The 26,547-nt window shown below is 45.1% G+C and overlaps 1 protein-coding gene across 2 annotated transcripts in view; it reads right to left on the bottom strand.

Annotated features, from left to right (window-relative positions):
* The window catches only part of LOC143522701 (exostosin-1), a 179,855-nt gene that overhangs the window by 26,102 nt on the left and 127,206 nt on the right, over positions 1–26,547 (bottom strand). For both annotated transcript variants that reach the window (XM_077016457.1, XM_077016458.1), the window contains exons 3-5: positions 5,874–5,967; positions 2,905–3,012; positions 570–689 (exon numbers count right to left, since the gene is read on the bottom strand). In XM_077016457.1, coding sequence (XP_076872572.1) covers positions 570–689; positions 2,905–3,012; positions 5,874–5,967 — 322 coding nt within the window. The remainder of the gene's footprint in view (positions 1–569; positions 690–2,904; positions 3,013–5,873; positions 5,968–26,547) is intronic.

Below are 26,547 nucleotides of genomic sequence, written 5' to 3'. Positions count from 1 at the left end.
CCTTCTACCAAAGGACAAATGGAAACAGACTCGTCTGTGCGCACTACGTGTGCGGCCTCATCTGTGCGCACTACGTGTGCGGCCGCTCGCGTTTGGCAGCGGCTACGTGGCAAAATTTGATGATATATTTTCACTTCATAACTAGGAAAAAGAAACAACAGAAATATTTAATGGCACAAACCATCAGAAAGTTGCATTATTTTGGGGATATCTGCATGTCGATGGCTGACCGAGTGATGTCACAGGTCAGGATTTAGTTTTTTAAATGCACCACGAATTAATGTAGAATTTTAATTCGCTGCTGGTTCTCAGGAGAGGGCACTGAAGTGTGGGCCGCGGGCCTGGCCGGGGAGTCAGTGGCAGGGGAGAGGTGTCGGGGGGTGGGGGTGGTGGAGAGGGTGGGGCGTGCGGGTGTCGGGTGGAGTTCAGACGTGCGGCGTTTGTGAGGTATACGAGAAGCAAGCTGAGTACTTAGACAGCAGCCGGTCGCCCCGGGCAACCTCACACACACCACACACACACACACACACACACACACACACCTCCCCTGTGTGCTTCTGTAAACTCACCTCCAGTGTAGTTAAGACTATTTTAGACACGGAGGAGAAGTAGGAGTCCCACAGGAACTGGGTCTGCTGTCTCAGTGCCAGGATGTGGTCGGCATCCACAGACCTGGTGATGGAGGGGACCTGGGGGGGTGGAGGCAGAGAGAACAGCAGGGGTGGAGGGAGAGAGAGGGAGAGAGAGAGAAAAATGAAGGGAGAGAGAGTGGGGAGAGAGGGAGCGACGGTATATATATGCTGAGGAGGAAAGAAACACACTAACCAATGCATGAAGAATGTGTGTGCAGGTGTGTGTGTGTGTGTGTGTGTGTGTGTGTGTGTGTGTGTGTGTGTGTGTGTGTGTGTGTGTGTGTGTGTGTGTGTGTGTGTGAAAAAGTCACTGAAGAGGCAGGTGGTTCTGCCTCAGAAAACAGGCAATTTATTAAATCTCATTCTGGTACATTTTCAGTGACGCTGTAATTCCTGACAGGTTGTGGATGCGCCAGGAGTGTTCACCTCTTAATCAAACAAACCCCCCACGTCTCCCGCTCTCTCCCCCCGCAGCCCTGCTCCTCACGGCTCAACCCCCACGCCTCCCTCCGTGACAGATGAGCTCCTCTCCCGGGGTGCACGTTCCGGACCGTGAGCTCGCGCACGCACACACTCGCGCGCGCACACACACACACACACACACACACACAGCCGGTAGTGCTACGACCGCTGACATCTCCACCCGAAAGAGAACCGACGGTCCGTCCAGGAATGGGAGGGACTCATCAAACGCCAGCGGAGGCGATTCCTGAACGAACACCGCGGCTCGTGGGACACGGAAGCATCGCTGATGCCGGTGAGGATTCTCACTTCAAACGGTAGAACAAACAAACAAGGAAGAAAAGTTCCTTTATTTCCGCACGATTTAGTTCAACACGTTCTGGTTTAATGAGAATAAAATGAGAAAGTCGCCCACCACACGCCGCGGCCCCCATCAGACACACGTGTCCAGCAGAACTGATCTGATTCATCTGCCACAGTGATGATGTGTTGTCATGGGTACGGGCTTTAGCGGCCGCCTGCTTGATGCGTGTGTAAGAACATTTGAGTCATTTTTTTGCTGTTTCTTTTCTTAAATATGATTCTGCATTTTCTGCTCTGAGTGCCAGCTGACTGGCCTCCAACGGTGTTGTTTATTCGCTAAAACGAAATGCCGTCAGATCGGGACTGTACAGAGGTGTGACAGGTGTGTGTACGAGGGGAGAGAAAACTGCCCCTCCATTAGCTGTTGTTTTAACTCTGTGGATTTTCGGGTGGGTTTCAGAGGGAGTTTTGGTGGGTTTTGGACATCCCACTGACACCTCAGGTAGATCCACGTATCTCATGCCTAGCTGCAGCTTTTGGGACATCCTTCTCACGAACACTGTCCTCCTCAGGCCTGTGGAGGGGTTTTAGCTAACCCACGCTGCTTTTAGTCAGGTCAGAAGGATTGAAACTGGTATCAAATTAAGAAAGACTTCTAAAACGAAGGTGACATTGACTTTAGATGAAGCTATTTACAAGGCCCAAATTTGGACCTGGTGCTAAAGTCTTGTTTTGGTAAAGCATGTGTAATGCTTGTGTGTGTGTGTGCGCACGTGTGTGTGTGTGTGCGTGCGTGTGCACACTATGAAGGTCTCATTGTCATTAATAACAGTCATTTCTAGCCGTGTCCCCCAGTGTAAAATCTCCTGGTAGAGTTTCTTGTCTTAGGTGACATTTGGCCGCTGATATTTCCGCAGGTCCGTGATTGGCGTGTTAATGGCTTCACGGCCGGCGGTTTCTCGTGCTCCAAAAGGGCAGGCAGGTAGCAGCCATTAATAACCCTGCTAATTAACCAGCATATGGAAATACCATATCTCACCTTATGATGCATTAGTAATGATCCTTGCTGACACACCTGCATACATATTTTGGATCTCCTTTCAGAAATGACACCTTCGACAGCTTGCGTTCTGTTCAAAGGTTGATCGGGGAAAGGAGGCGGGGCTTGTATTAAGGGGCGGAGGCCTTCCTCCTGGCTGGCGGCTCCAGTATGTGGAGAGATACTAACGCTCGGTGAAGACTGTGGTAGCGCCTGGCGGTTTCGGGTGACGAGGCGATGCAAGTATGAATATGGAGATGTACTGTATTTCTGTGTATGTTTGGACTTGTGGAAGGTTTTTTGGAGGGGGTGGAGTTGCAGTAGTAATATTGTCTTCAATGTGTGTGTGTGTGCATGTGTGTGTGTGTGTGTGTGTGTGTAAGGTTTGAGGTATTTGCAGTAATAATCTCTTATTTCCAGTGTGTGTGTGTGTGTGTGTGTGTGTGTGTGTGTGTGTGAAAGGGGTACCTGCAGTAGTAATCTCTCATCTCCAATGATGGCAGCCTTATTCCAGTCTATCACCTCAGAGAAAGGCAGTTCCCATCCGTTACTCAGTAATACAGGAATACACGCCGCCTAAAGAGAAGCATGCGCAAACACACACACACACACACACACACCCACGTACACACACACACCCACACACAAACACACACACACATATTTCCAGCATACTGCATCTTCACATTTTGAAGTGACACCATGAATATATAAGATCAGCAGGATCTTTAAAAAAGTCCCGAGCCACTACAGGAATAAAGCAAAGAATCATTATGATGTCATAATCATAACTGTGATGTCATAGAACGTGGCATAACACTTGATTATGCCGCAGTTGGTTATTTGTTTGTTTGTTTATTGACATCCTTATTTACTTTTTTATTCAGTGTTAAAAACCACACGATTCAGAGCAGGCAGGATCTTGGTTTGAAGCTGCTTCTCTTTTTGCCGAGCCAAGTCTGCTTCTTCGCATGTGAAATTGTCCATTTTCATCTCCTCAAGGGCGGGAAAGGAATCATCTCTACATCTTTAATATATATTTACCACGTCAGCGCAGTGAAAAGAACAGAGCCTTTAAGTCACAGAAAGTGCTGTGAAGTCATTCTTCACGGGAAGGAAACATGCAAACAAAAACCTCATCAAAAGGAACCGATCTGGAATCGAGGCTTCGTGAAACTCACATCAGCGACCAAACACACGCCATCCCGCAGACACTGACAAGCAATGCGGTGGAGTCTCATTGTATTCGAAAGCAAATCAGAAAAAAATATGTGAATATACACAAAGTATAAATACATTAAACAAGTCTAGAGTCTAGAGGTGACACTCATGGCACGATTGCCTGGTATTTACCTGGGGCGAATAAAACAAAATGTTTCTATTTTAATGACAACTGTTGTCACAGTGTTGCTCTGTGTATGAACAGAAAAAAACACATATCAAGCCTGCAGGAATAACATTTTAATTGAATTTTAATTGAACGTAACAGCGTGTTAAATAACTGTGAAAAGTGTAGAAAAAAGTAAAAAAGGGTCCAGACCTAAGAGGCAGATTGGACCGGTACTGAGTGGCTCAGATGTTCAGATTCTCTCAGATGCTTGTTGAAGAGCAAATACATGTTTGGAGTGCCACATGGCTCTGACACACACACACACACACACACACACACACACACATACTCTGAGGAAAGGTAGAGAATATCCTTGCAGCTCACTGTTGGTGTGTGTGTGTGTGTGTGTGTGTGTGTGTGTGTGTGTGTGTGTGTGTGTGTGTGTGTGTGTGCACACGTGTGTGAATGCATGTGTGTATGTGCACTTTTGGATTATGGAGGTTTGAGGTAAATGTCATACGGCGTGTCCTGAGCACAGGTAATCCCTGATGAACTTTAAAGATGAGACACTCCACCCTGACCATCATCTCCACCCTAATCACACGCGTCTCTTTCTGTCTCTCTCCCCCCCGTCTCCATCAATCTCTCTCTTAACACACACACACACACACACACACACACACACACACACACACACACACACACACACACACACACACACACACACACACACAGGCATACGCTTGTGTACACAATCAGATGCACAGACAGCGGGGACAGACAGATACAAGCTCTTCTCTCCGTCCCTAACCTAGCATTTCAAGACGCACTTGTGGGTGATGGCAGGGTGTGTGTGTGTGTGTGTGTGTGTGTGTGTGTGTGTGTGTGTGTGTGTGTGTGTGTGTGTAATGGATGGAGGGCACTCTGCCGTCGCTAAAAGCCTTCCGATGTTCCTCGGTTCATCCTTCTACAGGAACGCGAGGGGGCGGAGCCTCCCACCAGGACCAAGGCCATTCCTAACCACGTCTCTTCCTGTCTGGCTTTCACTTGGACTCATGTGCTTATTCTCGAAGAGTGCAGAGGCTCATGCAATGGGCTCAGGAAAACATTATGGGGAGAAATAATGAAATCCTAAAATGCCTTACACATGTTATAGGGTAAAAATGAAGTTATTACATGAGCATAACACTGTTATTATCTGATAACAAGGACATAAGCCTGCTGCTTGGGAGAGGGGTAATAATGACTCAAAATGATGTGTAATTATCTGTTCTGGTTTGACTGCAGAAGTAACGGATCTAAAAGAGTTATGGCAGACAGAGTAGCTCAAGCATTTAAATAGTGCTAGTGGGAATATGTTCAGTTATATTTAGACTGTCTGAGGACATTTTATAGATGCTTATATGGTCTATCTCAAGTGTTTCCCAGGAATGTTATCTGTTCTCATTATTCATACTGAAAAAAATACATCAAATAAACAAATAAATAAATAAACGAAGGCCTCTACATCATTTAAAATATTGATTAAATATAGTAAATGTATGAGGCTGCGCTGCTGTTTCATAATAAAAGTCCCGGGGGTGAGCAGTGAAGGGGTGTCTGGTAGGAGCAGACAGCCTGTCAGTGAGGACATGGGCAGGGACGAGTGTTCTGTCTGCTAGAGGCGGTGCCTCTCCTCCACCTCTGCTAATGAGAAGCTTTTCAGTTCATGCTCAGAGATCAAAGTGCTGGAAATGTGTGTATTTCAATCGCTAATCTTGCGTGGAGTCAGAGGTCAGAGAGAGAGAGAGACAGAGTGAGTGAGAGAGACTATATTAGAGATGGATGAGAAACAGGAAACAGAAGCAAAACTGTGGAGTGGTGGCTGCAGGTGGGGACGGAGAGAGAGAGAGGGAATAAATTACTCTTTCCATGGTACATACAAGGAGTCTCCTCAAAAAATCGACAGACAGACGGAATGCCAATACCAATAACCCAAATATCAGCCACAGGACTCCAAACTGCCAGGTTGTGCTCGTTGTCATAGGAACCAATCTTGTGTGTGTGTGTGTGTGTGTGTGTGTGTGTGTGTGTGTGTGTGTGTGTGTGTGTGTTGCGAGGCACCTACCTGCAGGGCTTCTAGAAAACGGAAGGACCCAAGTCTCCGTCCACGGGGCACTAGACAGAAAGTGGAGTTGTGTAGCAGCTCCTGGTAATCAAATCTGGACACACACACACACACACACACACACACACACGTTATGTGAACAACAGAAACAATCCAAATTTGGCAATCAAAATTATGCAACAAATATTCAGAAAATCAAAAAAATGTTCAGTAACACACTGCTACCATTGCATCGTTCTCTGCCACTCTGGCTTTTACGCAGACAGTACAGTGTTCGCAAAGGAAAAGATTACAACACAGTCAGTGCCCAGCCTCACTACCCGGCTCCGTTAAGCACAGAGCCTAAATTGTCCCTTACCTTTTCTCTTGAACAGGCTTGGGTTTTTTACCTTCATTTATGCAGCTGGTCTAGTGAGAAACGGTGCTTTGGGAATGACTACTCTCGGAAACAAAGCCGTCTGAGAGTGAACTCAAACGACCCCTGAAACAGCTGCGCCTCTCATCCTGCAGGACGGTGAACTGAGACACAGTTCTGCACTCTAATCTCGGCTTGTCCATTTAGGCCTCGTGGGACTGAGAAGGACAGAGCAGGTTTGGCTGTGGATTCAGCTGATGAACTACAGAGTCCAGGACATCCAGGGAATCTATAAAACCCATGAAGTCCAGGATTTCCAGGCATGGCCACGGATAGCACCGCAGGCGCAGTGGCCTGGTCACATGACATAAAGCAGCCCGCACATTGATACCATCACTGATTGGCCACGAGAGTGCTGTGCAGCGTCCTATCATTGGTTAGAAAGGAATTTGGAACACATTGTTGGTGCAAGCAGGCGTTCCTCACTGAAAGACATAATGGCAGAAATCTGACCAAAATGGTTCCACAGGTTCCAAAGTGGTTCCACAGGTTCCAAAATGGTTCCACAGGTTCCAAAGTGGTTCCATTGCCTCCATTGAGAATGGTGTTCATTAGCATCCAACACTATCATTCATTGGGTGCTAAGGTGACTAAATCCTCAGTATTCAGCAGTCTGAAAATTTCCTGTCATATATGAGCTTCTTCTCCTGTACTATCATGCCATACTGCTCCCATTCCCACCCCAGTGTGAACCGGTTCAAACTGGTTCAAACCAGTTCAAACCGGTTCAACCCAGTTCGCTACCATATTTGCTACCCTTTTTATGAGGCTGCAACTCTTATGTATGTGTGATGATGATGATTTCGCAGTCTGAAACTAGCTTGTGACGTGTCAGAGATGATTGGGAGAAAACCCAATGGAGAAAACCTTGAAGAGTTTTCTTTGCCGCTAAAGAAGGGTGTTCTGTTACAGCTCTGTGGGTCACGACCGCCTTCAAAACAAAGGAGGAGAAAGAGAAGGGGGGGAGGGGGGGCACACACCCAACACCACCAGAGACAACCGCAGCCCAGACCCTACACAAATATGTGTGTGTGTGTGTGTGTTGGGGGTGAAGGTATGCAGTGGACCAAACTGCTGTGAGGCGTATGAAGGGGCAAAAATTTTTATAATTACCATTAATTTTCAGCACATTGACATACATGACATGATGTATTTCTGTGTACAACAATATAGATAAACGGCAATACAGTATGTTCTAAATGTGAGAGATAATCTAGAAATCTAAAACTGATAACAGGGTGAAGACAGAAAGGACAGAGAGCAAAGACGAAGCTGGAGGTGAAATAAGAGATGAGACACGAGAGAGCAGAAAAGACAAACAGATGAAAGAGTGACGGAGGAGGAAGAGAGAGAGGATAGACAGATGAAAGAGAGACGGAGGAGGAAGAGAGAGAGGATAGACAGCCCATCTTTATTTACTCTGACCCATCCATCCACTTGTCATAACTGAAAGCACAGAACCCCTTAATCCGGACCAAAACCCACCTTTCTATCTAATTATTTCTTCGTTATGAGAGATTCAGTGCTCCCCCCCACCCTCTCTCTCTCTCTCTCTCTCTCTCTCTCTCTCTCTCTATCTCTCTTTCACACACACTGGACTCCTCCCCTCTGCTTTCTCTAGGTCCAATTCTTTTTGCTGTTTCTCCCTCACATGGGACAAAGGGTCAAAAGTAGGTCAGCGTTGTACTAGCAGCAGACGCTCCACTACCAGCCATTATATCACACGAACGCTCCTCACAGAGGCAGAGCGGCCCCCGTTAGCCCATGGACAAATCACATGTACACAATGTACCAGGATCCATTTGTTCTAATGGTCAAATGAATGGGAGCATGCACACACACACGCACGCACACACACACGCGTGCGCACACACACACACACACACACACACACAAACACACACACACGCGCGCACACACACACACGCACGTACGCGCACACACACACACACACACAAACACACACACACGCGCGCACACACACACACGCACGTACGCGCACACACACACACACACACACACAACACAATTGTACGCAAAGAATCTTTCGCTGATAATTTCATGTCGTTCTCCATCGGCTGGTTACAGGTATAAGACACCACCTAAATACTAACGAGATGAAACTCACCTCGCAAAAGCTCGGAGGTGGACAATAATGTACACCAGCGTCTCCAGGCTCGTCCAAGTGGGCGTGGCCTATCTTTGGTGGGTGTGGCAAAACGGCAGGTTTTAAAGGAAAAATTCTAATTTGAACAGTGACTTTTTAGATGACTTTTAACATTTTTATTTGACTGTGTTAGCCACGTTTGAATTGGGGCTCATTTGTGCTTTCGCCGGAAGACGAGCAGCGTCAGCAGACACATGAATATAGAGCTCATGCTGCGTTTGTACTGCAAACCTACGCGTACACAGACTACACAGCCACGTCTGAGATATGTCCTGGACTTCTACAACCCATGCCCTAACTGGAGTGTTGGACACACACATATGTGTGTATGTGTGTGTGTGTGTGTGTGTGTGTGTGTGTGTGGAGAGGAGGAAGTCATTGGTTGTAGATGAATCTTGCTCCTTGTCTCCAGATGTTACAGGAATATAAAGGATCCTGACATATGCAGCATCTGTGCAAACCGGCGTCATACATTTTTTATAAGCTGCTGATCCGTTCCTTGTATAACTCAATATAAATCAAATTACCAGGCTATGACGCTGTCGCTGACTACAGTAATTAGATTAGAGGAAGACGTTTCCTAGAGCTGTGGAAGACTCAGGGGGGGTGGGGCAAGGGGCGGAGTCATGCCAATGTAACCCTCCCCCTCTTCTCCGTGTCACCAGTGGGTGAGATGCAGGTTTCGGGTCCACCACCATTACCTCAGAGACACTTTGTTTTTGTTTGTCTTTGTTTTTCTTCTGTTATGCTTGATTAATTCAGACTGTTTTGTGCTCTTCTGTTAGTTTACCCTCAAAGCATAACAACAAACAATCAAATCATGACCCCCTTTCACACTTCTCATGATCCACCTACAGCGCCCACATGATTCATGGTGCTGCAGCATGTACAACCAGCAATGGAAGCAATAACTAATGCGCTAGAATAAAAGGACTCTTCCATAACGCTCCGTTTGTACCACACTGGTGAAACAGAAACCAAACTGCTCCATACGAAATGAAAAAATTAACTGAAATAACGTCATTTGCTTGACTGGCAGCTATGTGCATAATTCAAATGTGTGCTGTGGCTGCAGTAACAGATCGGCGAGTTAGAGTGAACGCATGATCAGCAGGTGTGGGTGGGGCACCGCTGTGAGAGCCATCAGCTTAAAGCACCTTACAAATTCGGTAAATGCTGGTCTAATACCCTGCGGCAGGCATGACAGTAGAGCCTATAGCATTAGTATTAGTACTAATATTAATATTAATATTAATTGCTAATATTAATCCTAGTATTATTAATATTAAGAGTACTTGTATTACAGTAATATTAGTAGTAATACAACACATACAATTAGTACAACACGTAATATAATTACAACACAGTATTTGTAAATAAATTATTTATGCTAACAGCATGTTGCGGGTATAGTTTCTTAATAACATCGAAAATCAAATTTTCAACAGGGGTAAAAAAGAACTTTTGATAGACAGTGATAGCGTCATTACAGGCTAGTGGCTAAAGTAAGTCTAACAGAACAATACAGGCAGAAACACATCACTGTGGGACCCCGGGATAGCCATTGTAAATGCAGACTGTCATCTATGAATCCAAAGGCACACCCTGTTTGAGCTGGGAAAAGTGTATTTGTTACTGTGAAGTTGCGAAGGTTGAAGCTTTGTTATTTCTCACTAACTGCCTTTGTTAGTGTGAATAAAAGAATGTCCTTCACACATTATAGACCTGGCACAGAACAAACCCATTTATATCAGCCACGTATATTACAGGGTTATATTCATGAAGGTAGCCTGGTAAAAAAATTATAATTTTAAATGGCATCCCAAATGGCTCAAACACTCTGAAGGTTTTTTGTCGGCTGTGCAGTGGTAAGATGTTCTGGGCTATGATGCCCTGGACCTCTGAGCAGAAGTGGCTGGTTAAAGCTCCAACCTCTACACTCATGTCCTGGATACGTCCAAGTGTGTCCTGGACACGGACGAGCACGTCCTGGACACGCCTGTAGCATGGTAGAGGATTTCATCATGATACCCCAAGTGCAACATGCTTCTGTATTGTAGGTACAACAGCAGCTGCAAATGTCCTCGGGGTGCGTTACGATGAATAAACACACTGGCGAGGCGAGAAACACAAGCTTCTGAAATGTCTTAGGCAAAGCAGGCGAAGTTCACGGTTCAGCTCGGCAAGTCCCGTTTCTAGGGGTCCGATTGTTACAAGCGTACCGGCCGAGATCACACCGCCCGTCCACTTTCACAACAATCTAGAGAGACTTCAAAGTCCAGCGAGAGGGGACACCTGTGGCAGGCTGGGCTGAACCTCCCACAGATCTCACAGATCATCTCCCTCTCTCCTGCTCTCAGACGACTCATGAATATTCAAATGCGCCTGCCTGCTGCTGCTGAATATTCATTATCCTGCTGTCCGTGGTGCTGAGGTAATAATGGGCCGCTGCGTGTAAACGCTGCTCTTCCGTTGCCCCGTGGTCCAGTTTTGGGAAGATCACAGGTGTTGTAAAGATCTCGCAGGTTGCCGCCGACCGTCCATGTATGTGCATCAGGCAGATGGGATTCCAGAATCACACGGGATTCACATCTGATTTAATAATCATCACACAAGGTTTCTTTTCTTCTTCCTTTACGTTTGCTCAGCGGTGCTACTCCTCTGCTAAAGACAGGAAGCGTGGTGAGGTGTGAGGGGGTGTGGTGGTCACATGAACCAAAACAGTTGTGTGTAGACCATTACTGTAGTCCACACATCAGGACTATTGATGGACTACAGATGGACTACAGTGATGGACTACAGTGATGGGCTACAGATGGACTACAGTGATGGACTACAGTGATGGACTACAGTGATGGGCTACAGTGATGGACTACAGTGATGGACTACAGTGATGGGCTACAGTGATAGACTACAGCGATGGGCTACAGATGGACTACAGTGATGGACTACAGTGATGGGCTACAGTGATGGACTACAGTGATGGGCTACAGATGGACTACAGTGATGGACTACAGTGATGGACTACAGTGATGGACTACCGATGGACTACAGTGATGGACTACAGTGATGGACTATGGTGGTGGACTACAGATGGACTACAGTGATGGACTACAGCGATAGACTACAGATGGACTACAGTGATGGACTACAGTGATGGACTACAGATGGACTACAGTGATGGACTACAGTGATGGACTACAGTGATGGACTACAGTGATGGGCTACAGATGGACTACAGTGATGGACTACCGATGGACTACAGTGATGGACTACAGTGATGGACTACAGTGATGGACTACAGTGATGGACTATGGTGGTGGACTACAGATGGACTACAGTGATGGACTACAGCGATAGACTACAGATGGACTACAGTGATGGACTACAGTGATGGACTACAGATGGACTACAGTGATGGACTACAGCGATAGACTACAGATGGACTACAGTGATGGACTACAGTGATGGACTACAGATGGACTATGGTGGTGGACTACAGATGGACTACAGTGATGGACTATGGTGGTGGACTACAGATGGACTACAGTGATGGACTACAGCGATAGACTACAGATGGACTACAGTGATGGACTATGGTGGTGGACTACAGATGGACTACAGTGATGGACTACAGCGATAGACTACAGATGGACTACAGTGATGGACTATGGTGGTGGACTACAGATGGACTACAGTGATGGACTACAGCGATAGACTACAGATGGACTACAGTGATGGACTATGGTGGTGGACTACAGATGGACTACAGTGATGGACTACAGATGGACTACAGTGATGGACTACAGCGATAGACTACAGATGAACTACAGTGATGGACTACAGCGATAGACTACAGATGGACTACAGTGATGAAATACACACAGATGTTTCACATGCCTGTGACCACCACACCCCCTCACACCTCACCACACTTTCTGTCTTTAGCAGACGAGCAGGACCGCTGAGCTAATTTAATTCACCATCGCCAGCGTGATCTGAAGTCACGTGAGCCGAAGTCACCTCCGTCACACATTCCTTACGGGGCAGGGGAGTGCGAGGGGCGCACGCTGTTTGACTGACGCCGAGGTAACCGTCACCTGGGCGATGCAAACCTGTGCAGGATACACACACCTGAGAGGCTCAGCTCAGGAAGTTCAGTGCAAGCTGAGGGAACGTTCTCCTCTTATTCTCAATCAAGTAAAAAACAAAATGAAAATAACACGTGATACAAACACAATGGGGAACAAAATGACGCAGATTAAAACACGGTGGCATGCACACGATCATCGCGGAGCGATTCAATTTGCCCCTGAAGATAGATCGAGTGCAGCCAATCATCGAAACTGACCACGCATCGATGACCCTAGGACTCGGACTGCCATAACGAGATTTCACAAGGTGGAATCTTGCTGCAGCAGAGAGCAGCAGTTTGGCCATGCCGAGGCAGGCCGTCACGTCCGAAATGGTGACTTAATCGAAGTGTATCTCTGGAAAAGCATCAGGCTAATGGTGGATGGTGTTCAGTCATGCTAACACACCTTAATACTGCAGCCTGCTACAGTCTGGACGCTGGCTGTCAGCTCAAGGAAATTCAACAGAATTCCTCAGGAATTTGATGAGGTGATGTAGGTACAGTTGTGTTTATTAGCTATGAGGCTCAGTGCAGGCACAATTTGCATAAAAAGTGACAGTAGTAAAGACTAGCAGGAAGTGGAGCCATATAGACTCGAGCGGTTCGAGCATTTCGAAAAGAATTCCAGAATGTGAGATAGATAGATAGATAGATAGATAGATAGATAGATAGATAGATAGATAGATAGATAGATAGATCACATTATAAATACAACACTCTAAAGTTGTTTTCAAAAGTGTCACTTTTGTGCTTCTGAACAGTTGCTCAGGCTTATGCTATTCTCAGAAACACACACACACACACACGCACACACACACACACACACACACACACACACACACACACACACACACACACACACACACACACACACACACACACACACACACACACACAGATATGCATCAGTGCTTTTGCTGCTATCTAATCTGCTTGTGGAAAGCCTGCTTACCAGCTGCAGTAAGCTCACCCTTGTCCCTGCACGCTTGCCCTATTTAATCCAGCACAGGGGAAGTGGGAGTCCTCCCCCCCGCCATCGGGGGAACGTTCTCGCCGCCCCCGGAGAGGAACGGGGCCACACTGCCTGGGCAGGGGCTCCGTGCGTCTCCAGGGAAGTGTGGCGAGAATGTGAGGTTTGCGTGTGTTGCTGCTGCTGCAGATACTTGGGGGTGTTTCCAAAGGTCCTGCAGGACCTGCTTTTTAAAAGCCTGCAAATGGATTTCTGTTGTTAGGAAAAACACTGTGGGTCCCTGAGTCCCTGAAAGACGCCGAAACCAGAATCACGTCAATACCAACACACCACCCAAGCAAGCTCAAAATCACCAGAACTGTCTTTACTAAAAAGTTTTCATTGGTGTCAGCTGTTGAAGGAAGGATTAACATTTGATGAAAACATAAGTTGTACATCAAAAATACATCAGCCAAGGTTTAAAATATCTTTGAACCACAATCTTTCAGGTAACAGAGACTCCACCAGAGATGGGCACTCGAGTGAGCGACTCGAGTCGAAGTTGCACTTAAGTCACCTAGAAAAATACTTCAGACTTGACTTGACACTCGTCCCTAATGACTCTTAACTCGACGCATCCAAAATAACCCACAAACAATAAGAGTCAGTCCGTTATTTTGCCATTATTCTTTATTACTTTGTTTTCGGTGATTTGGGACGCAACCTCTTTTCTCGTGACGTATCACAATATCGCTTATTGTGAGCGGGAAATCGGTGAGAAGCGTTAAATGTAAACACATGAGGTTGTCATAGCTACAGCTGGAGTTCCATACACAGAGCCTTTTGTTATACGGAATTTAAATCCTTGGACAAAACCGATGGACGCAACATGCAGAGTTGCCAGGTTCGCAGTTTTCACGCCAAATTGGGCTTGTTTGAAAATCCTGCCGTGGGTAAAAATTCTGGGGTCGCGGGGTGCGGTTTTTTGGGCTACTTTAGAGTTGGGCTATTGCGGAAGTTACAAGTCAACAATAAGAATCGATCTCGCGATATAATACTTAATTTGTCAACACACTCGCCCCCCCGGTGACAGACAGACACTGGACCACCACATCAAACTTCATAAGTGAAATGTGATTTTTTGCTGAAGTTAAATTTAAATGTCATTCTAAGACAGGAGCTACCATTTTTTCCCTCAACGGTATTGGCAATAAGAGACAGAAAAGACGCAATATGCGCAAGTGGCTGATAATGGGGGAAAGGAGCTACCTGGGTAGATATTTTCAATGACATGTCTCTAAATATATCCTGGTATTGTCTTGAAACTTGACTTGGACTCTAACCAAAAGACTCGTGACTTGACTCAGACTTATATTTTGCAACTTTTGAACATTCCTGACTCTTACATTTGCCTACTGCCATTTATTTCTGTAATTGAGGTAATTATTAAACTGGTGCGTTGAATTCAATACGTTCAAGAAAAGGAAGGCGTCAGCATGCATTGATGGCAGGCAAACAAAGCCATGGCAACCAGGTGGAATGGCGTGCAGGTTGGAGGTGCGGGTTTAATGAGCCGGACGGGCTTCCCGCGGTGTGTGCAGGTGCGCGGATGTCCGTGTTTGTTTGGAGAAGCGGTGGTGCGCGGGGCACCAGGAGTAGTGGCGGGTGAGGCGGAACGGGTCGCTGCTTGCCACTGGACCGTTAGCTCTGTCCAATCAGCTCTGCCAAACGTGCCACGGGTCACCGCAGTCGCTGTTTGCACGAGCGCGCTGACCTTTGGAGTTAAATATCAGCAGATTGAAATGTACCAAACAACAAAGGAGAGTAGGTCACGTGAGACGAACTGACACGAGATGATAATACCGGATCTGTGCTTCAACTGATTTATCAAGAAATAGTGTATGTGCGTGTGTGTGTGTGTTTGTGTGTGTGTGTGTGTTTGTGTGTGTGTCTGCACGTGTCTATAACTTTGTGTGTGTGTTATACCTACATTAAGGAAGTGTGTGTGTGTGTGTGTGTGTGTGTGTGTGTGTGCGCGCGCGCATGTGTGTGTGTGTGTGTGCATGCGTGTGTGTGTGTGTGTGTGTGTGCATGTGTGTGTTTGTTTTGTCTCTCTGAAGTACAAATGAAGAGTATTTTGTGACTGCTTAGCTTCTGTATCAGCTGTGAATCAGCAGTGTTGTCTGAATAACAGCGGTGCTCTCTGGACTCCGCATCCATCAGTCACAGCCAGCCGAAGCCTGTCGGAGCTGCTGCTTAAGGGGGGGGGGGGGGGGGGGGGGGACTCTGCTCTCTCCCTCCTCTCCTCCTCTCTTTCCCTCTATCCATTTCTCTCCCTTCTCTCCTCCTCTCTTGCCCTCTCCATTTCTCTCTGTAGTCCTTCTTCGTGACTATCCCTTCTCTCCCCTCTTGGCCTGTGGAGAGGCATTTAATCTGAGCCTTCTCGATCAGTGGGGACAGAGCATAGTGGTCCTTTAGCTCTACTTTAGCTATTAGGAAGATGTGTGTGTGTGTGTGTGTGTGTGTGTGTGTGTGTGTGTGTGTGTGTGTGTGCGCGTGCGTGAATGCAAGCAAAACCATGTTCCACCTCTGTGTTCCACTTCAGCGTGCTGTTTCTCATTCAAACCGTGTTCCCCTGTGTCTGCTCTTTTAGCATCTGAGTGTGTGTGTGAGCATGTGTGGGCATGTGTGTGTGAGTGTGTGTGTGTGTGTGTGAGTGTGTGAGCATGTGTGGGTATGTGTGTACTCAGCAGTCAGGAACAGTGTCGCTCTCTTTGAGAGACAAATTGAGTCATTTGCAAGGGCGGTAGATGAAGACGGGGAACTGAACCCATACCCACACTCTAACCATGTACTACACGTTATTGAACCTATACCCACACTCTAACCATGTACTACACGTTACTGAACCTATACCCACACTCTAACCATGTACTACACGTTACTGAACCTATACCCACACTCGAACCATGTACTACACGTTACTGAACCTATACCCACACTCTAACCATGTACTACACATTACTGAACCTATACCCACACGCTAACCATGTACTACACGTTACTGAACCTATACCCACACTCTAACCATGTACTACAATTTACTGAACCTATACCCACACTCTAACCATGTACTACACGTTACTGAACCTATACCCACACTCTAACCATGTACTACACATTACTGAACCTATACCCACACTCTAACCATGTACTACACGTTACTGAACCTATACCCACACTCTAACCATGTACTACACGTTACTGAACCTATACCCACACTCTAACCATGTACTACACGTTACTGAACCTATACCCACACTCTAACCATGTACTACACGTTACTGAACCTATACCCACACTCTAACCATGTACTACACGTTACTGAACCTATACCCACACTCTAACCATGTACTACACGTTACTGAACCTATACCCACACTCTAACCATGTACTACACGTTACTGAACCTATACCCACACTCTAACCATGTACTACACATTACTGAACCTATACCCACACTCTAACCATGTACTACACGTTACTGAACCTATACCCACACTCTAACCATGTACTACACGTTACTGAACCTATACCCACACTCTAACCATGTACTACACATTACTGAACCTATACCCACACTCTAACCATGTACTACACGTTACTGAACCTATACCTACACTCTAACCATGTACTACACATTACTGAACCTATACCCACACTCTAACCATGTACTACACGTTACTGAACCTATACCCACACTCTAACCATGTACTACACGTTACTGAACCTATACCCACACTCTAACCATGTACTACACGTTACTGAACCTATACCCACACTCTAACCATGTACTACACATTACTGAACCTATACCCACACTCTAACCATGTACTACACGTTACTGAACCTATACCCACACTCTAACCATGTACTACACGTTACTGAACCTATACCCACACTCTAACCATGTACTACACGTTACTGAACCTATACCCACACTCTAACCATGTACTACACGTTACTGAACCTATACCCACACTCTAACCATGTACTACACATTACTGAACCTATACCCACACTCTAACCATGTACTACACGTTACTGAACCTATACCCACACTCTAACTGTGTACTACACATTACTGAACCTATACCCACACTCTAACCATGTACTACACGTTACTGAACCTATACCCACACTCTAACCGTGTACTACACGTTACAGAACCTATACCCACACTCTAACTGTGTACTACACATTACTGAACCTATACCCACACTCTAACTGTGTACTACAAGTTACTGAACCTATACCCACACTCTAACCATGTACTACACGTTACTGAACCTATACCCACACTCTAACCATGTACTACACATTACTGAACCTATACCCACACTCTAACCATGTACTACACGTTACTGAACTTATACCCACACTCTAACTGTGTACTACACACTATTGAACCTATACCCACACTCTAACTGTGTACTACACGTTACTGAACCTATACCCACACTCTAACTGTGTACTACACATTACTGAACCTATACCCACACTCTAACTGTGTACTACACATTACTGAACCTATACCCACACTCTAACTGTGTACTACACGTTACTGAACCTATACCCACACTCTAACTGTGTACTACACATTACTGAACCTATACCCACACTCTAACTGTGTACTACACATTACTGAACCTATACCCACACTCTAACTGTGTACTACACATTACTGAACCTATACCCACACTCTAACCATGTACTACATGTTACTGAACCTATACCCACACTCTAACCATGTACTACACGTTACTGAACCTATACCCACACTCTAACCCTGTACTACACGTTACTCAACCTATACCCACATTCTAACCATGTATTACACGTTACTCAACCTATACCCACACTCTAACCATGTACTACACGTTACTGAACCTATACCCACACTCTAACCATGTATTACACGTTACTCAACCTATACCCACACTCTAACCATGTACTACACATTACTGAACCTATATCCACACTCTAACCATGTATTACACGTTACTGAACCTATACCCACACTCTAACCATGTATTACACATTACTCAACCTATACCCACACTCTAACCCTGTACTACACGTTATTCAACCTATACCCACATTCTAACCATGTATTACACGTTACTGAACCTATACCCACACTCTAACCATGTATTACACGTTACTCAACCTATACCCACACTCTAACCATGTATTACACATTTCTCGACCTATACCCACACTCTAGCTATATATTACTCTATTCTCAACCTATACTCATGCTCTAACAATATAGTACACTATACTCAACCTAAACCCACATTCTAACCATATACTACATTATACTCAACCTAAACCCACATTCTAACCATATATTACACTTTACTCAACCTATACCTATACTCTATCCATATATTACACGTCAACCTATATCTATACCTGTACTCTGTCCTTATACTACACAATACTCAACACATACCTATACTCTCTCCACACTCTGTACATTAGTATTTTCACGATTATCCCTATAATCACCATATTCAGTACCCAAATGTATACATTTCTAAAATGCACTGTAAAATCACTTTACATTACCCTATTCAGTAGCCCAATTCGTTACCACAATATATACTAACGTATTCATAATATTCCAAATGATACAGTGGTTTATGCTGTACCTTGCACACTACACTAGGCATACAGAAAACCATGAACACTTCAATACCTGTTCACTACACCAGGCACACAGAAAACTATGATCAGCTGTGGAGGACCAAGCAGTCCTGATCAACCCTGTGCTCGGACTCTGTTCATCACACTCTGTTCATCCCACTCTGTTCACTCCACTCTGTTCACTCCAGCCTGTTCACTCCAGCCTGTTCTCCCCATTCTGTTCACCCCACTCTGTTCACCCCATTCTGTTCACCCCACTCTGTTCACTCCAGTTTGTTCACCCCACTCTGTTCACTCCACTCAGTTCACTCCACTTTGTTCACCCCACCCTGTTCACCCCACTCTGTTCACCCCACTCTGTTATGACACACACAGCTAAATGCAGCATGGAGTAATTCAGAGAACTTTAGTTTCATTGTTCGATCGTGGCTCAGAACGAATATACCAGGCGCCTCTCAGCATCTTGTTGGCAAGGTTGTAGAAACAGTTGCAGTGTAATTGTACCCTGAGTCCCTAACAACATGCACATGCACACACACACACACACACACACACACACCACACATGTGTACACACACACACACACACACACACACACACACACACACACACACACACACACACACACACACAAACACTTTGTCATGCATAGGTGCCTCCGTAATCGTGGAGCAGGGAGAATTATTCTACATTATCCACAGTATCTTTTAAACGACTTAGTGCTTGGCTGGATTCAGTGTGGTATAACATTACACTTGCTGAAATAGGCACAGCGTGAGCAGGATGAGAGAGAGAGAGAGAGAGAGAGAGAGAGAGAGCGAATGAGATAGGGAGAGAATTGAACTGACTGTTTAATTTAATAGATCATTTACATCTAAAATGGCTCTTTTCCTTTAAACGGCTTGTGAGTGTATGCGCGTCTGTGGTCTTACCAGAGACGTGAAAGAGATTGGCCTGGTTCACTTCAGTTATGCTATACTGCCATTCTGACACCCTCATTCACATAAAGGTAGACAACAAAACCAGAGATGTTGTTTACCTGTTCTGATGAAGGGCATAACAACACCACCCCATCAGATCAGTCTGCATTCACATTTGGGAGAGGCACAATACTGTATATCTAATACGAGTTCTCCTGCTTGGACATGTGATCAAGAGATCTTTCATCACATGAGTTAATTTCTCATACAGCCTCCTGGCCTTTGTCCTTTGGATTACTGATTTAGGTGGACTTTTATTTTGACATGATTGTGTATTTTCCGTTATTCGAAACCGACGCAAGCCTTGGGACCAAACAAGATTTGCCTACAAGATCAGACCTGCTCAGAAGCAGGTAGAGTAGATCAGATGTGCGTTTTAGAAGTTCTCCCTGCAAAGGACGTGTGGCTCAGCCATGCTCATTCCCTTCAGGGAGAACACAAATACACAATGAAACAAGAAAGCTTGTTCACAGTACGCAGGCTCCAGGGACGGACTGCCAAGAACCTTTTGCAAATTCACTAGTTGTTTATAGAAAGTTGCCGTTTAAGTGTGGATAGAATTGTCTACTGAGGCCACATATAAGCAATGCAGCTCAGCAAAGTCTTGACAAAAGTGCAAACAATGCAGCGATTTGTGAATTTGTGATTCTTGGCGAGCGGGACTTTCGGCTACACAACAGGGAATGCGGAAAATGTAGTAGAGAAGGCAGCACGATGGGGTGTGTTGTGAGGCTCTCAGGAAGGATTTGCTGGAGGTTTTACTTTGTTTGTCAAGGAGTCTCTAATGCAACAGGAGCTGAGGACAGCATACAAAAACCCATTAAGACCCCATCTGTTCCAAAGCAAGGAGACTGTTCACAGGGAGGATTACATACAGCAGTTATTAACTAAGAGCAAAAACCCCCACTCACTCCCAATACAGGATATGTCTCCCGTAATACATCATTCAAAAGCTATAACTGGTGGAGACATGTTGCTCCACCTTCTTTTGAGTTGACCCCGCCTCCACCCAGCTCTCATGAGCTAGTTTTTGTCAGCCCTTTTTAGCTGGGCTGTTTTTGATACAACTTCTCTCACCTTTTAAGAGCTGAACATGTCCCATTCTCATTGGACGAATCTTGACTTGCTGGTCATGGGTTTGAATTCATTTAATTTGATCTGTTTCGTATTCATGGTTGAAAAACTGAATTTGTGTGTTTGGATTTATCTCCAGTATCAGATCTGGCATCTGTGCCATTTTCTGTTCTGTTTGAGAAGAACAGGGCCTAATTCTGGGCCAGGCTTTAAACCCCAGTCTGCTCCCAGTCTAATCCCAGTCCAGCCCCAGTTTAATCCCAATCTGATTCCAGTCCAATTCCAGTCTGACCCCAGCCTGACCCAATCTCTGACCAAGTTCTTAGAAGATTAAACTAAATCTGAACTGAACCACCATTATACCATTATGGAACTACTGGAATTATTTAAACAAAGAAGAAAATAGTCTCCTCCATCCCCGTCTCTCCCTGTCCCCGTCTCTCTCTGTCCCCCTGTCTCCCTGTCCCTCTGTCCCCCTGTCCACCCTCTGTTGCCCACAATACTCTTCCACACCTATCTCGGTACACACTTATTGATTGGTCCATCTTGTTAATTAAAGTCCATTTCCCAGGTAGATCACTAACACCTCTCTACAAACACACACACACACACACACACACACACACACACACACACACACAACAGAGTTGACTCTGTCTTAAACTCACTCATATGCATACACACAGAGCTGTTGGCTTGGTGGTGCTGTGTACACACTAACGGGAGGTTTTGATACTTAAGTGGACGCTTCACTTAGAGGCCCCTGTTCCATATTCTACTTGCTTCATTTCCTGAGCCGACAGCAGAGACCTTTAAATGTCGATTTTCAGAGGTTATGTATTTATTTGAGGCTCTTTGGTGTATTACTGCCTGCCATGTTCTGTAGAATGCTGCCGATTAGTCGGCAGCATTTTGGGGTGACCACAGTGTGTGTGTGTGTGTGTGTGTGTGTGTGTGTGTGTGTTACCACAAAGCCTGGCATAAACAATAAACAACACCCAATGTAAACAATAACAAGTCGGGCCTGGTGTACACTTCCTCTAACCTTCTAAGGACGTAACAGAGAGATAAGAAGAAAGACAAAGAGAGGGTAGTCTGCTCCACACACACACACACACACACACACACACACACACACACACACACACACACACACACACACACACATGCAGAGAGAGGGGGGAGGAGTCATGGGGAGTGTTGGTGCAGGGATTGAACCCTGTCAGTCTTAGACACACAACTATACAACTTGTTTGTTTTTCATAGGTCCCAAGGTTTCAGATTGGGTTTGAATTGGCCATGAACAACACACACACAAGACACACACACACACACACACACACACACACACACACACACACACACACACACACACACACACACACACACAACCCACATCAATGTAGCAAGACAGAAGTCAAATGTGTCTAAAAAGGACTGAAAACACTCACAAGGGAAGAAGGGATGTCAGATAAAGGGAGAGATCGTCAGAAAGAGAGAGAGAGCGCCAGCGAGAGAGGATGAATGAAAAGATGCAAAGAGTCATGGTGAAGAGCAGTCAGGCAGTGATAAAGGTCCTCGAGACCATCTCAGAGACACTTAGAGATTACACCACTCCACTGCAATCAACCACACACACACACACACACACACACACACACACACACACACACACACACACACACACACACACACACACACACACAAGCAGCACAGCTCTTCTGAATACTCTACTCAGAATTGGAGTTCATCGGCTCCATTCACCCTGCTCTCCAGAATGAGAGACATGGGCCATGGCCATGGGGGCGGGGCTTCAGGGGCGGGGCGGGGTGTTGGGAGGCGGGGCATGCTTCTCGGCTCTGGGTTGGCATTCGTCGACAGGGCTGCTTGACCATGTGTCCTGTTCTTGCACTGGAGCAGCAGGACATTATTGGGTCTTAATACACACACCCAGACTCACCCTCACCCACACCCATATCCTCACCCACATCCTCACACAGACTCACCCACACCCACACACATATCCTCACCCACAAACTCACCCAGACTCACGCTCACCCACATCTTCACCCAGAGTCACCCTCACCCACACCCTCACCCAGACTCACCTCCACCCTCACCCACACCCTCACCTGCACCATCACCCACACACAGCGGTCAATGAAAGTTCAGGGAAACGAGGAATCAATAACACTCACACACACTTTTATCCTCCTTCTCTAGCTGTTGCTTCCAGGCATAATCCTGTGTGTTACTGTGTGAGTGTTACTGCATGTGCACATTTGCAATCAAAGGAGGACAGGCTTCTGGGCAGAGAACACAGTAACAGACTGTTCTTTTGATTTTCAGAGAGAGAGTGATAGATGCAGAGAGATAGACAGATACAGAGAGAGAGAGGTTTAGACCTGCTAGTGCAGCAGATTATGTAATAGCAGACTTTTCTCTCTCTCAGTGTATTTACTGTTAAACCTCTTAACTTCTCCATTAAACCACTAACTCCTCTGTCTAATCACAAATCAAATCACTGTGTCCATTTAAAGGGCAGAGACTAACACTGTACACACTGTCCAGCAAACTTCAGGAGAAACAGCACAGATGGAGTCCAGAAAGCAATCCATACTGCAGAAATCCAAACACTTTAGACACCTTTCTGGACACTGTGTGTTAATCAGTAATGAAAGAGTTAATCTGCCAGTAAAATGTCTAAACATCATATTTGAAAATACAGCTGTATTTAAAATTAACGGTGTATCAAAACTCAAATCTAAAAAAGCAGAAAACTGGCTTAATTAAGACAGTCACTTCATATAGAAAGAACTTAGGAAATAATAAAATCAACAATACACAGGCCCAAACAACACCAACATACGCCTTCTCTGAGACATTAAAGGAGTATACCCGCACATTCAGGACCAGACACAGTACAGTCACAAGCCACTGGCACTAATCGAGGAGTCGATCAAAATGAACCAATTTTGGGACAATTGAAACAAGCTTAAAAAAAAAGGGACCATGAACGATACAAAATGGGGACATTTGGATATCACATTTCCAAAGTCTCTTCCAGAAAGCAGAATAAAATCTTCAAGAAAATCATATAAACAAAAGACCAGAGGAGTTTGAATTGGCTATTAAAGATAATCAAAACCCATTAGACTTCTCATTTACTGGACAGGAACTCAAGGAGAAAATGAACAAAGTAATATCAAAGTGAGAAGGTGAGTCAGATGGTGTATTGAATGAAACTTCAAATTCTCTCTAAAGTTCATTTGGCTATTCTAAACCTGTTTAACCTGCTTTGGAGTGCAAGTTTGTTCCCTGAAATCTGGAATCAAAGACCACTAACACCGATTTTTCAAACCAGAGATTAATTCCACCCTAACAATTACAGAGGCTTCTGTGTGGAGAGTAATCAGGGGATGTTAACGTGCAGCATATTAAACTCTAGATTTCTGAACTTCCTTACTAAGCACAATGTCCCGAGTACAAGCCAAACTGGATCCCTACCAAATTACCACACCACTGATCATATTTACACCCGAAACACCGTAATTGAGAAATATGTTGTCCAAGATAAAAGCTACATTTTTTGCGAGTTTTATAGACTTTAAAAAGCCATTTGATTCCATCTGGCACCAAAGTTCATTTTACAAAATTATAGAAAGTGATGTGGGGGGTAAAACATATGATCTCGTAAAGTCAATGTACACAGTAAATAAGTATGGAATAAAAACTGTCCATAAATAAACAAATGTCCTCTCTCAGGAACGTGGGGGCAATCAAGGCTGCAGTGTAAGCCCAACACTTTTTAACATCCATAGCCTATTAATGAATTGGCACAATACTAGATGAATCTACAGCTCCTGCTCTCACTCTGAGATTCGATTTCTGCTCTATGCAGATGACCTGATTCTGTTCCCTACTGCACGGGGTCTGTAGCAGAAACTGGACCTTGAGCGGTACTGCCAGAACTGGGCTCTGGACCTCATGGAGCAGACATTCCAGAAAAGACCCAGATCTCAAAACAAGGATTTATTTTAGGTTTTAATAATATTGAATGCTCAAACAATTACAATAATATCAGTTATATAGGTATCAAAATGAGTTCTTCTGGACATTTTAACTTGGGAGTGAATGAACTGAGAGGAAAAGTGCCATGAATGCTTTATATGCCATGAAACAACACATATCTGTAGAAATCCCAATCAAAATATGGCAAAAAAAAAAATCAGTATGGCTTACAAAAGAAATCAGTGCCCTAACTCAGCTGATCCTAAAACAGTTCAGCACTAACACACACTAACACTACTCTAACATCATACTAAAACTACACTAACACACACTAACACTACACTAACACTACTCTAACACTACTCTAACACTACTCTAACATCACACTAAAACTGCACTAACACACACTAACACTACTCTAACATCATACTAAAACTACACTAACACACACTAACACTGCACTAACACTACACTAACACTACTCTAACACCACACTAAAACTGCACTAACACACACTAACGCTACTCTAACACCATACTAAAACTACACTAACTCACACTAACACTGCACTAACACTACACTAACAATACTCTAACACCACACTAAAACTGCACTAACAAACACTAACTCTACTCTAACACCATACTAAAACTACACTAACTCACACTAACACTGCACTAACACTACTCTAACACCACACTAAAACTACACTAACCCACACTGCACTGCACTAACACTGCACTAACACATACACACTGCACTAACACTACACTAACATTACACTAACCCACACTAACACTGCACTAACACTATACCAACACTGCACTAACACACTAACGCACACAAAGAAATCAGTCCCCTCACCCAGCTGGTCTTGACACACAGTTCTGCACCAACACACACTACCTCTACAGATGCTCAGGACCAGAACATACCAGCAAACCTAATCAGAATCACCCAAATTACAAAACAACTCAATCAAAACTATTTCACCTACTGGGAAACACAATCAAGATCCCAGAGGAAAGCGTAGTGTTATCTGGCCCTAGACCGACAGTGCAGCATGGCAGACTACCTATAGAAGCTATCTGAGGTCAAACCTGACCAAACACACACTCTGTGACCACTGCCTGGCCACAGAGGCATAAACAGCCCTGATGTCTATAGAGCAGAGACCAGCAGTGACAGGACTGTAAGATCAAGACAGAGCTGCACTTCCTGACTGCACAAA

Source organism: Brachyhypopomus gauderio, chromosome 9, assembly GCF_052324685.1.
Source record: "Brachyhypopomus gauderio isolate BG-103 chromosome 9, BGAUD_0.2, whole genome shotgun sequence".
NCBI lineage: Eukaryota > Metazoa > Chordata > Actinopteri > Gymnotiformes > Hypopomidae > Brachyhypopomus > Brachyhypopomus gauderio.
Note: the sequence above shows the minus strand (reverse complement) of the source record. Positions and strands in the feature narration are given on the sequence as shown.